Raw genomic sequence first — 14927 nt, forward strand, 5'->3', positions numbered from 1 at the left:
GTAGGCGTTATTGTGCATTTATTGTTAGAGGCAAAACTGCCCGATTTATCGTGATATTGATTTGAGGTCATATCGCCCAGCTACTTTACAGATTGAACAGATATCTACAGCAAAGTTGTGACAAAAGCCAACGATTTATAGTAAATGTTGGCCTGGACCCCGATGTCCAAACATTTGGATATTTCTCCACAACGCCGACATGTTAGAATACGAATTATTATTCATTTAATAACTGTAGGCTCTTTGTATCTGTGCATAAATCAAACATTGGTATGTGTTCTTTTGACTCGTCTGTTGTTCATATTTGATCAGAAAATTATTTTTTTTTAATTTTTTTTTTTCGCTCACTGACGATAAAAAAAAGTTTCTCATAAACGTTTTCATTCAGAACTTAAATTAAAGTTATTTATCTGCATGAAATACCTTGGACTCTGTGAAGACCTGATAACAAATATATATATATGTATATATATATATATATATATATATATATATATATATATATATATATATATATACAGTATATACATACATACATATATAAGTGCAGTTTGTGTCAGTGTGTGTGTCGGCCCTAGCAAGTGCTCAGCTGAGATAATCCATCATGTCAACAAGCTGCCCCCCCAACACCCTCATGAATCAGCCAACTGACGAATCAGCTTCCCTGAAACCAGATGTTTCCAGGTGTCGGGGAGGTCCGTCTCGTCTATGAGGGCAGACTTGTCGGGAAGACACCCCCCCTTTTAGATTACCGTGAGAAAGCAGCACAATTAAGCGTTTTGAGAGTCCGGTGTGCAACAGTCTCCAACGTCAGTGAAATCCTGCAGCTGAAAGCAGAAACTACTTGAGTACGAGGTTAGCCCCGAGTCAAACCCGCATCCGCGGACGAGTCCCGGCCCGTCTGTTGTAGTTACTGTTGCTAAAACCGGGCCTGGCCCGCCCCAGGAGAGAGGTTCCCTTAGTGCGAGTCTCCCAGCAGCCCCAGCTGTAATTTGAGGGGACGGTAGGAAACACTGGTTTGGCTGCCGAACGTGACACAACACGCAGGAATCCAGCCGGCGGTTAACTCTTCACGTGCAGCGCCTTCAGCCAGCGACACCCTTGGGAGCCACATTACAGAGGGCCGGGCTCGTTAACGTGCACCAAGTTTACGGTGGGAGGGGTGGGCTGTTAAAACTAATAAAACTACGAGGCTACGCTCCTCAAGAGGCTTCAACCCCTCCGAGACGCTTCACCTCAGGTTACGTTGGGACAGTTAAATCCTTCGTTTACATTTTTTTGCCATTAAGTCAGCAGTTAAGTCACCAAAGCAGTTTTGTTTTGTTTGGATTTAAGAATAAAATAAACTTAATTGTCCTCTCAGAACACCTGGAATCAGTATTTCACCTCAGATATGTCGTTATATTTTATTTGTATTTATTTATTCATTTATTATATATTTATTATTTATTTATTATATATTTATTATATATTTATTATTATTTATTTTATTTTGTTTTATATTTTATTAACTCAAAAAACAGATGTGTTTTTCTGTGAAAACGACGGATGTCCGAGTTGTGGTCCCTGTGGGACTGGTACTCAACACTGATTGGCTGATTCTGTTGTGTTGAGGGGCGGGGTTTAATGAGGGGCCGGGGCTTGCTGGGGGCGGGGCTTACTGAGGCGTTGATGAGATGATGAAAGTGAGACCATGGACACCCACACAGCGGCGCGTCGTCAACATAAATGAACAGTGTACGTCAGAAAGGCCCCGCCCACATGTATCGTTTCATTGGCTAGCCCTTCCTGCAGAGCCACAAGCTGATTGGCTGCCGCAAGCGTCAAAGGTCAAACGTTGACTCTGCTCGCCATCGCCTCGCGCCCAGGACGCCTAGCGGGCTCGCCAACGCCGGCGCGCAATACGTTTCCAGGTCACGTGCGTGAGCGTATGTTGATATTAATCCACTGTGAAAAACGAAATCTACAGATTCAGCTGATAACGTTGAACGTTCAGTGTGTAGAAAGGTTCCTCACAACAACGTATTGATCACGTATTGATCACAGATTATTTCAGTCCCGTTTTATTGGTGACTAACGTGAGAGGACTGTTCTCTAAAACTGAATCTGACGCCGTTAACAAACCGGAGGGTTTAAATACGTGAAAAAGGGTTGGCGTTGTGCAGCAGCTCCGACCTGCCACATAAACGGGTTCCTGTGGACCTGGAGGTGCATTCTGGGTCGGGGTATTTCCCCACAGTCAGCGCCGAGATCAGAGACCACGCTGATCATTACCAGGAAGATCAACAACAACATTGGTTTGGAAGCACCGTTTGGACCTGCTAACGCGGACCGCTGTAACGCCTCGCCGGGTCGGCGGTGACCAGCAGAGCAACAGCCCGGCTTCGTTTCCGAGCGGGAACTTCCTTTCCTACATCCGCGCTGCAGAGTTATCACTTTCCACCTCGTTAAACGTCCCGGCGGTTTGGTTCTTCTGGCAGTGCCTGGTGCCGGAAGCAGTGAACCAGACCAGCCGGACCAGCCGTTTCCATGAACTCTGGGGCTGCTGGGTCGGAAACACGCGGTCAGGGAGCGATGAGCCCTGAAGGCATCGCCGGCAGAAGAGGCTGCAGAGTTTGGACCCGGGCCACATTCCTCCGTGGTACCAACCTGATGCACGTCACTTCACCCCATCGCACTTACAGGAAACAGGTTTGTGTTTCTGCAGGAGAACATGTCTGTGTGTAGTAGGCCTGTGTTGAAAAAACAGATTTTCCGATTCTAAATCGATTCTCATATTAATTCCTAAAAATCGATTTGTATGTCTAAAGATTTTTTCAGAATTAGATTTTCGCCCGGTGAACTTTAATCCCAGTAGTCACGTCATTTAATTCACTTTAATTCACTTCATTAAGCACAATGCCAAAGGGGAAAGACATCAGAGTTCTTGTATCGGGGGGGTACTTAGTATTGCCCACGTGTTTCTTTTGTATTTTTTGCTTAATTTTTGTTAAAAAGCGTAAAAGTAATATGTTGTTGTTCAAATATGAGGTTGTATTTACGGTACCAACTTAAGTCACTTCATTTAATTCACACATGCACGTGGTGTGAAACTATCAAACAATGAACAATGGCGTCGAAGAGTAGCGGCAGCGCTAACAAAGCGCTGGTTTTGAAAACCCCTGAACTAAATTAATTTTTCTTTGGAGAAAATGCTGCAAGAGGGGTCACTAAAAGTATTAAAACTATTATTTCACTAGTTATTTTACAGTCATATCATTTAGGCAACAGGTCAAAAAACTGTTTTAATAACACCAACCCAAATCAATATCGGATTGAATCGAATCAAATCCTAATAATTGATTCTGAATCTTAAGAATCGAAATCGAATCGATTCTTGACATTTGAATCGATACCCAGCCCTAATGTCTATAAAGAGAAACTTTACTCTTATAACTTAAAACTGAGGAATGCAGGAAGTCCTACTTCTCTGACATCGTCACAAACAACAGTCACGATGCTCGGTTAGTGGTTAGGGGGTTAGGGATTGGGGTTTACCCTTATTTACTAAGTTGACAGGTAACCAACCCTCCCGTATCCGCGGCAGCTGAACTTCATCCCACCCTGACCTGCAGCGACTTTGACAAGTCCATCACAAACGAAATCCCAAATATCCGACCAGCAGCAGGTCCAGCATGTGTACTGGGATCACCAAAAACCGGTTCAAACACCAAGACACAGTTCCAACCCGTAAACAGCAAAGACCTGGAGGACATCCGACGTCAGCTGAACTCCCACTCTTCCGGTTTGGACGTCCTGCCGACAGGTTTTGGAGTCAGACCCGGTACTGATGGTGAACTTTAATGTCAGTTGTGTTTCCAGAACCGCTAAAAAACAAACCAACAACTACAGGATCTCAAATCTCCCTTTTTTAAATAAGATCATTGAAGAAGCAGTTTTTCAACGGCTAAATGCCTTTTTAACCCAAAATAACTACTTTGATGTCTCCCAGTCAGGTTTTAGACAGAACCACAGCTCTGAGACGCTCTGACCAACGTGTTTAATGACATATGTCTGAATACAGACGTGGAAACATGTCGGTCTGAGTTTTACTGGATCTCAGAGCTGCATTTTTTACTGAAACCACTGGAGAACTGGGCGAGACTTTCTGGACCTGGACTAAACTGGTTCAGAACATACTTAGAGAACAGGAAGTATCTGATGGGAATCACATGTGGAGTTCCCCAAGGTTCCATCCTGGGACCTCTTCTGTTTAACATCTACATGCTCCCACTGGCACCGATTATAAAGAAAAACAACATAAACTACCACAGCTATGCAGATGACACGGCGATGTATATTAATGTCAGCAGAAGGTCGAGGCCCTGTACAGGCTGTTGGTAAATGCATCGAGGAGATTCATGACTGGATGTGCCACAACTTTCTCCAGCTAAACAAAAACAAAACGGAGGTAATTGTCTTTGGTGCCAAAGAGAAACGATCACAGGTCACCACTAGGGCTGTTCGATTTTGCCCAAAAATAAAATCTAAATTTTTTTCTCTCAAAATCCGATTTTCGATTACGATTATTTTGTGAATTGACAAAAGGCAAAGAAATGATTTCAAATATGCTGTTTTTTTATTGAACATTTGCCCCATTGGGCTTTAAGTGCAAACTTTGCTCTTATTAAACCAAAAATGAATGAATAAAGTGCAAAACTCTGTAAAATAAGTCGAAAAAAAGTTTTAAAAAATATAATAAAATATAAAGTTTTATCTCTGAAAAAAAAAATCAGCAAATCAGCACTTGCAAACATACAGTAAGTTATATTTCCAATTAAATAAAACAAGACATTTTCTAATTAAACTAAACTGGGTCTTTGCATGCTAAATAATAATGCAACCCATGAAGGAGGTAGAGGTGTGTAATGTCAGTCATTACATTTGCTATTCACATTTGCAAGTTTTTTGCAAGGAACACGAGCCGGTCTACGGCATCTGGCTTGAGGGATGCCCGGTGGCATGTTACAACGCCCCCTCCTACACTAAAGAGCCTCTCCCATGGGGCACTTGTCGCAGGTATTGAGAGGTATTTCCATCAATCATTAATATAGTATCAATCATTAATATGTGTGCAGACAAGGTAAAGTGAAAAATCAATTTTACGATTTTCACGTTTTAACATCGTTCTAATTACATAATCGCGATTACGATTTAAAATCGATTAATCGAACAGCCCTAGTCACCACAGAGCTTCAATCTAACACCTAAAAACCACCAGGCCAGAAACCTAAGTGTAGTGATGGACTCAGACCTGAATAAACAGAGTCAGCCTACTACCACCTTAAGAACATATCAAGGTTAAAACTAGTCCAGCATTCATCTTTAGTAGCTTGATTAATGTAACAGCATCTTTACAGTCCACCTTAAAAGTCAGTTAGACAACTGCAGCTCATCCAGAACTCTGCTGCTCCGGTCCTCATTAGGACCAACAAAGTGGACCACATCAGTCCACATCAGTCCACATCAGTCCACATCAGTCCACTCCTCACTAGGACCAGCTAAGCTGGTCCCGTCTCTCATTTCCTCTCCGAACGGTTTGGTGCTGATCCTCCTATTTTTTCATGTGTTTATGGGTTTTTTAAAAACATTTCCTCACCTCTTGTCACGGAGGTTGTTGCTTAGCAACAACATTTACTGGATCAGTCGGGAGATTTCGACTTTAAAACTCCAAACTTCCTCCAGTCTGGTGGAAAGAACAACGTTCATGAAATTTCACGCCGACGTGTCACTTTCTGGTTTCCTTCCGGTTTAAAGGGGGCGGAACCGAGTCGCCTGGACGCTGACTGGGACACGCCCACTTCTTGTCAATCAAAGTTAACGCTTTTAGCTGTGTGATGCTAATTAATAATAATTTACATTCATTCAGGTCAAATCTGTCCAGATTTGGATCCAGACCCTAGTGGTCAGTGGAGGAACTGCAGGTCTGTACAGGATGTGCAGTTTTACTTCCAGGACTGGTTTGGTTCTTTACTGACGAGGCTGTGAGACGGACCGGTGCCGGACCCGACAGCTTTGGACCTGACAGCATCGGCAGGTGCGGCTCAGACCTCGTGTCGTTGTCGTCCGTGAGAACGACTTTATTTTCACTCAAACTGAAGATAAGAGGAAGAAGCTGCGGTTATTAATAACCGTTCGGGTCAGAACCAGTTCAGGACGGTAGTTATAGATCATCAGCGTGAGAACGGGCCAACGACGTGTCGACTTTAACCGCAGGAAACACTGACGCTCAGTGTTTGGCGTCATGTGACAGCCAGAGGGGGGGGGGACCCGGACCATGTGACCCGTGCGGTCAGCACTTCCTGTCTGCAGCGGGGAAGGCCTTCGGAGCGGCGCCGCTGAACCGGGTCAGGAGAGGAGAGGAGAAGTCAAACAGGAAGTGACCCGGGTTCTTCCCGCCGCGTTAAGAGGAAACAAAACTGCTGCTGCGAGTGTCGACACGCCACCAACGCCGCGCCGAGAGAGGAAGCGCCGTGCGCCGCAGGAAGGAGGAGCTTCGCTCTGACGTTGGCAGAGATGCAGAACAACAGCTCGGTTCACAGCAGCTGGTTTAGGGGGCGGAGTCAGTGGCAGATCAGCCAATCCCTGTCCAGTATCTGAATCAACTGCACGTAAAGCTGTAAACAACGTGGATAGCAACAGTAACCAAGGGGCGGGGCTTACTGATCTGGGTCATTCTAGTTACAGAAGGCCAGAACCAGAACCAGAACAGGAACCAGACCTGATGAGCAAAAGAACCAGAACCAAACTTGAATAGCAGAAGAACCAGACCCAGACCTTTACTGCTATTGTTAATAGGCCTGTGTTGAAAAAAATCGATTTCCCAATTCTAAATCGATTCTCATAATAATTCCTAAAAATCGATTCATGTCTAAAGATCGATTTTTTTTTTTTTAATTTTCTTTTATTTATTTATGTATTTTTTTTTTTCATCATTACATTACAACTTTTGGTTATTTTTTTGTTTATCCCCCAAAAAGGAATGTTTTGTTGGACACGAGAATAACTGGTGCCATGTTTTTGCCTTTAAATATGTTTAAAGGTATGAAAACATTAAAGTGTTAGGTTATAATTGCATACATTGTCTATATTTCATTACTTTATATACTGTCTTGGGGTTACATTTGCAAAAAATGCTAAAAATCAAATGCTCAAAAATTAAAAACCAAAATAGACCGAAAATTGAACAAATAAAAATGGAATGTGGGAAAAAATAAAACCGATTTCATCCGTCTCTGTTTGCTGCCCTGGATCTGTTTGGTAATTCTGACCCACATGATGTTTCTGAAAGCAGTTCTATCAGCATTCTGGGAGCTGATTGGTCCTTACAGCATCATTAGCTGCCAATACTTGCTGTTGAATCTCAATATGATACTAGTATTAATATTTTGCATAACTACAGTCATATAATTCATGCAACAGCTGAAAAAACAGTTTTAATAACACTAACCCAAATCAATATCGGGATCGAATCAAATCTTGATAATCGATTCTTAATCTTAAGAATCGGAATCGAATCGATTCTTGACATTTGAATCGATCCCCAGCCCTAATTGTTAATGTTGTTTATGTTTGTTTTATAAAGGGGAGGCATTTTCATAAGCCTTTTTGGCTTCCACCTCTCCTGCACAATGCTTCATTTGACCATTGTTTTTACTGTTCTATTTTATGTGAAAATAAACTAAACTAAACCTCATTAGCAGAAGAACCAGAACCAGACCCAGACCCAGACTTCATGAGCAGCAACCCTGCACCAGGACGTGTTTCCAGGACGCGCAGCGGCGAGCATTGCTCCTTCACGCCCGGCGTGTCGCCTCACTTCCTCCATCTGTGAGCTGCAAACGTCTGCCGGCGCCAGGCTGCCGGGTCGCACCAGAACCCAGAGACCCTCCGACGACCCTGGAGGTCTGAAGCAGGTGGGCGGAGCGTAAATCAATGGAGCCGCTGCTCCGGGTTCGACCCGCCAGCCGCCACTCAAAAGGCCACGCCTCCAATTATGCACACCTGTTGTATTATCCAACAGCTGAAAAGGGGAGGGGCCAGGTCTCTGAAGTGGGCGGGGCCTCCAGAGGATGTGATGCACCATAACAGCGTGTAACACAATGCCAAAGGGGAAAGACATCAGAGTTCTTGTATCGGAGGGGTACTTACTATTGCCCACGTGTTTCTTTTGTATTTTTTGCTTAATTTTTGTTAAAAAGCGTAAAAGTAATATGTTGTTGTTCAAATATGAGGTTGTATTTACGGTACCAACTTCTGCACATGCTCAGTGAGTCTCGTCATAAACCCGCCAGCTAATCAACTGGAGTTCCCAGCAGCAGTAGAGGCAGCGGTGGCGGCGGCGGCCGCACCAGCCAATCCCGTGGCGGCGCGGCGCTAGCAGCGGCGGCGGCATAGGCGAGCGTTCCGGCAAAGCTCACCTTTCAGGTTTCTGGGGTTGTTCTGCTTGGTCCGCGGCATCTTCCCGCCTCGACTCAACGCTGCATCGTGGAGGTCGTCAGCCGTGCAGAGAGTCGGCGCCGGCGCCGCGGTGCGGGCGCATCTGCAAGAAGCAGAAGCACACAGGTGAGGCAGGTGAGGCAGGCTCCGCCCACCGGACGGAGCAGCTGATTCAGGTGCAGCCCGGTGTTCGGCAAGCTGGATCGGTGGAAACGGTCGGTCCCAGCTCTTGTGATTCACCTCACCTCACCTTGGCGAGGTGAGCCGGGCTCTCGGACCGGTTCTGACTGACGGGCTAACGGATCAGCCGGATTCAGGCGTCATGCAGGTTCTGAGGTGGGTGGTACTCGGACCCCCCGGAGCTACCTGATGCACACAAACAACCGCAGAGGAGGAACTCACCACTGCAGAGGGAGGTGTGCAGCCGCCGCAGCTCCTCCAGTCGCCCCTCGCTGCCGTTGCATAACACTTACTACGAGCTGGGTGACGGCGCGTCTCCATGTGGCGCCGCCGGAGCGCTGACGTCACCCAGCCGCGCGGCGGCTCTGGCTGCAGCGCCGTCACCTGAGGAATCACCGCGGGAGAGAGGGCTGCGTCCGGCCAGCGGTCACGTGACCCGCCGGCTCCGCTCAGGCGGGGGGAAGCGCCACCAGCATTATGTAAAGCTGCACGGTCGCGCACTGGCGGGTGTCGGAGATGGAGGCAGGTGCCGTGACAAACGGCATGGGAACTGCATGGATATGGCAAGCCATGAGGGTCACAAAACTCCACTATTACTAGTTTCTTGTTCAGGCATGTTATTTTGCCTTCTACGGTTAATTTTGAGTGTGTTTACATGGGAAGTTTAATTCCTCTTTAATTCAGAATGAAATCCGAAAATGACCATGTGAACACCTAATTCCGAATTAAAATGAATTCCGAAGTGGCTGGTTTATTCCGATTTTAAATCCGAATAGAATAATTCCGTGATCATGTCTACACTTATTCCGCTTTAAATTAATTCCGGTTTTTCTGCGCTAATCGTTCCCTTGCCCGTCTGTCACGGTGACGCTTATATTCCGCGCTGGGCTTGTTTTCCAAACAAAGTTTCAAGATGGCAGCACGCAGTAAACGGTGGTCAAGACCAGAGACGATTTATTTAATAAATAGGTTAGAGGACCTGGAAATAATTAAAAGAACAGATGGCAGGAAACATAAAAATTGTGAGCTTTTCAAAGTTGTAGCGGCTACGCGGCTAAGTTTGTTTTTCTTCCGGTAGACATAGCTTCCGGTCCGCCCTCCTAGGCTTACCATGTTGTTTTTGTTGTTAATCCATTGTCATAGTCTGTGGACCCCCTGAAATAACCTTGGCCCCCCTCTGCCCCCCCCCCCAAGGTTAAAGCCTGAATTGTGGTTCTGCGTTAAACCTACGCCGTAGCCTGACATGCACCTCCCAAAAAATGTAACTACACGTCAAGGCGACGCGGACCCAAAGCAGACCGAGAGGACTGTGATTGGTTCGCTTGGTAGCAACACATTTCCGGTTCCAGTTTGTGAAGCAGTAGTGAACTTTCAGCGCTCTTTTCTTGTGTGCGATTTTTTTTTTTTGGGTTGTTTTGGTTTTTACACAATAGTTGTCCTTATCTCTTTGATTCACTGTGACCGGAAAAGCCGGAAACTAAACAAAGTATCAACTAGCGCTCTGGGGGGGTATTGCACCGCGGTGAAATAGAGTGACGGAGAAGTCCGAAGGGTTCATGGCAAATGGCGTAGGCTCTGCGTTGGTTTAACGCAGAACCCTAAATCAGGCTTTAGCTCCACCACTGTCTATTGGCGCTTTTCCACTAGTACCTACTCAGTGCAATTCGCCTCACCCCCGGATGATCCATCCAGTGTGATGTGGTTTCTACCAGCTGTTCAGATTCTGCTTCCGTCGTTACATAACCAAAATGCAAACCACGCCCGCAACTAAACACTGTGTACCTAACTGCATGCGAGTGTCCGACTAGCTAACTAGCTAGAATACATTAACAGAAGCTAACGGTAAATTAACGTCTGCTCAGCATCCTGACAAAAGACACAAAAATAACGGTCAGAAACTTCCAGCTCTCTGTCCATCTCCCTCCAGCAGCTGCCACTTTATTGAGGTTTTTGTAGTGAAATGAGGAGGAATCATAGAGATAACTTCTTATTTCAACTAACTGGATCAGCCGTTCCTCATCCGTGACCGTTTCCTACAGCGCTTTCAACCGGCTTTCAACGCGAACGACAGGAAGAAAATAGAACCAGGGCGTCCGACAAATGTTCCGCTCAAAACAGCGTGCAGGCCGCGTCGCATCGCTGCCAGTTAGGACAATCCAATAGAAAATAAAGCAATGGAATTGATTTTGTCGCTGACGCTTGCTCGCATCGCATGCAGTTAGGACACGGTAACTCCACCGGCCGGAGCCTCCGCCATATTTTTCGTAGCCGTGTGTCGCGTCATTCAGGCAGCCAATCAGCACAGTGCCTCATTATCATAGCCCCGCCCACTCAGAATCCCGCATAGATAATGAGGTTAGAGAATGGGAAGATAAAGACATGGCTTCAGCTTGAGTTATGGTTCTGCGTCAAAACGACGCCGTGTGGTACGCGTCGACGCAGACCACACGCCGTCACTGACGTGTACCTCCCGAAAATTGTAACTACGCGTCGAGGCGACGCAGACCACACGCAGACCGAGAAGGCTGTGATTGGTTTGCTTGGGATCAACGCATTTCCGGTTTCCGGTTTGAAGCAGTCGTGAACTTTCAGCGCTCTTTTCTTCGTGTGTGTGTGATTTTTTTTTGTTTCGCTTTTTTGCACAATACTTCCTTATCCTTATCTCTTTGATTCACTGTGACCGGAAAAAGTCGGATAAACCATTCAGGAAAAGATCGCGAATTAGCGGTCGCGGGGGGTACTGCACCGCAACGAAATCGAGTGACAGAGAAGTCCGAAGGGTTCACGACGGCGTCACGGTGACGGCGTGTGCTCTGCGTTGGTTTGATGCAGAACCATAATTCAGGCTTTAGAGGCTGAATTTAGCATTTATTTAGCAAAAACAATCAAAAGCTTGTTCTTAAGACATTCAAGGCCTGTTTAAAATAGGTATTAGATGCCATAATAGGTCCCCTTTAAACAGCTATTTTCTGCCCCTCCGTCTCGCCATAGCTCCGTGCCTGTTGCAACACGTGACCGCCCTGCGAGGGGGCGTGGCCAGGGGGCGGGGCCAGGGAAAACCCCTCACCGACTCCGGGACGCTTCCTCCGTCCAACACCCGCGGGAGCGCGCAGGCGCGTCCATCACAACACGACTGAGTCACGTAAAGCGCGCTCCCGTCCCCCCCCAACCCCTCCCTACCTCTGCACGACTCAGAAAAACAGCGCCGTGTCCGGCTGCACCCCACCTCCCCCCCGAGGTCGCCCAGTGGGCGCACACACACACACACACACACACACACACACACACACACACACACACACACTGAAACGGCGTCCTTGGGCGGGAGCCTGCAGGGCGGCGGGACGGCGGTACTCACTGGGTTCCGGTTGGGTTCTTGTCCCGCAGCAGAACCGCAGCAGCACCGCAGCAGAGCCGCTCCGAGGACGCGGCGGCGGCAGCAGCGCTTCACTTTCTGTTGCAGGAAACAGACAGGCCCTCTGACGTCAGCGGGGGTCCCGTCCCCGCCCCCCAGACATGGGGCGTCCCTCCCCGAGCCGGCGGGGCAGGGGGGCCCGCGACGGCCGCGCAGCGACGCGCTCCGGCGCCGCGGGAGCCGTCGCTGCACGGCCGGGGCATCAATTGGGTACGGCAAGGTATGGCAAGTAGGGTTGCCACCCTTCCCTTGAAATACGGAAATGTTCCGTAATTGGGAATTAAAAGTTGCGTTCTGTATTGAACCAATACAGACACATATTATGCTCTCATTTATTTATGTCATAATATACAGTTCAAAGTCGGAAAATTTGAATATATTGCAAAACTTCATTTGTAGTAAAATCAACTTACGGTGAAACAAATATATTATTTCCCACTACATGCAAAGTGAGATATTCCAAGCCTTTATTTGTTATAATTTTGGTGATTATGGCTCGCAGTTTATGAAAACCCCAAATAAAAAATCTCAAAAAATTTGAATATATTATGAAATCAATAAACAATTCAATCATCAAAATTGTAACAAATAAAGGCTTAACATGTCTTGCTTTGCCTGTAATGAGACTATGTAATATACATGTATTAGTTTCACCTTTTAAGTTGAATTATTGAAATAAATTAACTTTTACACCATATTCTTCACCTGTAGCTATTCTACATCTGGGCTGATGTGGACGTACGTAGCATAGGAGGATATTTAGGTATGGCTGTCTGTACAGTTATTCAAGTTCAATGCTATTAAAGCACTTTAAACTTTAAATCAGAGCATTTTGTTTTTTCATATAAAATAAATACATTTCTATGCATTTTAGAAGTTTTGGGGATGTCCCTTTTTTTGGCGCCTGCGCTGCTGAAATTGGGGTGTCCCTTATTTCTATTTCTGAAAGGTGGCAACCCTAACGGCAAGGTATGGCAGCTGCCGCACCTTGGCGACGTCAGGGGAAAATGTAAATGTTTGTTTTTTAAAGAAATTCATGGAATTACTCTGTGTCTATTTGTATTGATTATTCTATTATTTAATATCTATAAAAATAACTACAAATGCAAGTCAGAACAACATGATCGATTTCACTAGGTATTATATTTCCCAACACTTGTATCCCCCCCTCATATTTTGAAATGTGATGTCCCAGCGTCCCTGACGACAGGTCGCTAGGTCAATCTCGTTCTTAGCGCTCTGCAGTGTTACTATAAGAAAAGTGAACAGGAAGCAGGCAACGCTGCAATTTTTATTTTCAAAAAAAGAAGGCAAGTGATGGTCCAATGTTGGCCCAGCAGCGGAGGGAGTCAGGCTATTAACGGGGCTGTTAGCCACCAATTGATTAATTATGCAAGTTCATCTTAAGGTAAGATATCAAATCACCCTACCCTCATATAAATCTGTTTAAGGGAAATATTTGACTTTTTTTTACTCTTTCTCTTTTCTGCTCCCTCTCTCTCCTTTTTGCATTTTGACATGAACTGTTTTAAGTTAAACTGGGATGTCCACGTGATATTGTTGCACTGACAAAGAGAATGAAGTGAACAGAATGAGTTAAATTGCGTTTGTCAGATACGAGATTTCTGCTCTCTAACTGCCGCTTGCTGTCCGTGGTGCAGAAAATGGATGTGTGTTGCGTAAAGGCCCATTGACTGAATTGATCAACAAGTGTAGTGTTCATAGTTACGTTAGCAGGATGTGAGTGAGACTGCATTTGAAAAAGTTCAAATTTTCTTGACCACGCAGATAAGCTACATAGCAGACTTCTGTGATGAGTATTTGCTGGACGTGTTGATTGATACTCTAGTTAAGTTCTGTGACTCGTAACCTTACCATAACCAGAGGTGGGTAGTAACGAGTTACATTTACTCCGTTACATTTACTTGAGTAAGTTTTGGGAAATGTTGTACTTTTAGGAGTAGTTTTGAATCACTATACTTTTTACTTTTACTTGAGTAGATTTGTGAAGAAGAAACTGTTCCTCTTACTCCGCTACATTAGGCTACGTTGAGCTTGTTACTTTTCTTTTATCCCCTCCACGTACGCGTTTTGTCACATATACAGACTCAAATACACACAGAGTTTCTATGAGTTCATGGGCTTGTTCTAGTTTTGCCTGCGGAGTCTGGTTAAAAAAGAAAAGTACGAAGGCTTGAAATTTTGTACTACTTGTGCTTAATTTATTTTTTTATTCTGTTATTTTATTTATTTTATTATTTATTAAAGTACTTGAATTTTTTTTTAGTTTAGTTTAGTTTATTTTCGGTCATGACACAAAAAATAAAAATAAAAAACCAAGAATAAAACTGACAAGAAAACGAATACACTGTTCAAAGAAAACATAACAAAAAAGTTTCCAGTATACAAATAAACAAATAACATCTAGACCGAAAAAGAGGTAGGCTGAAACAAAGCTTATTATTTGCCTACCCTCAAAAAGATTAATTAAATTAATGAAATAAAAGCAAAAAGTAAGAGAAAGACTGCCAGTAAAACAAATCTGTGGGGATAACAAACATTCCTCAAAAAATAAAAAAGATTTTTAAAATAAAGGTGCAGTCTACATGTTACCTTCATCCTTAAAAAAATCAAAGCAAATCACCAATTAAATAAATACCCAAATCAACATCAAGCCACTCATTAATTTAATATAAGGAAATCATCCTTCTTTTCAATGGTTTTTTAAATAAAGTTAAAGTTCTACATAATTTACTTTAAGATTATTTTAATTTAAGCTATTTTTTATTTATTTTATTTTATTATTTTATTGATTTAATTTGCCTGAAGATGATTATTTTGTACTTTTGTCTGT

General features: G+C 44.6%; 1 protein-coding gene across 2 annotated transcripts in view; it reads right to left on the minus strand.

Annotated features, from left to right (window-relative positions):
• The window catches only part of hivep1 (HIVEP zinc finger 1), a 48171-nt gene extending 36051 nt beyond the window's left edge, over positions 1-12120 (minus strand). Inside the window, exons 1-2 of one of the 2 annotated variants that reach the window (XM_061741217.1) lie at positions 12017-12120; positions 8460-8581 (exon numbers count right to left, since the gene is read on the minus strand). In XM_061741217.1, the coding sequence (XP_061597201.1) occupies positions 8460-8499 (40 nt within the window). In that variant the 5' untranslated portion in view covers positions 8500-8581; positions 12017-12120. Of the gene's footprint in view, positions 1-8459; positions 8582-8880; positions 9033-12016 lie in introns of those variants that run through there. The other variant, XM_061741218.1, reaches the window with a different exon arrangement.
• Between the last annotated feature and the right edge of the window lie 2807 nt (positions 12121-14927).

Source organism: Cololabis saira, chromosome 15 (genome assembly GCF_033807715.1).
Source record: "Cololabis saira isolate AMF1-May2022 chromosome 15, fColSai1.1, whole genome shotgun sequence".
NCBI classification, from domain to species: Eukaryota; Metazoa; Chordata; class Actinopteri; order Beloniformes; family Belonidae; genus Cololabis; species Cololabis saira.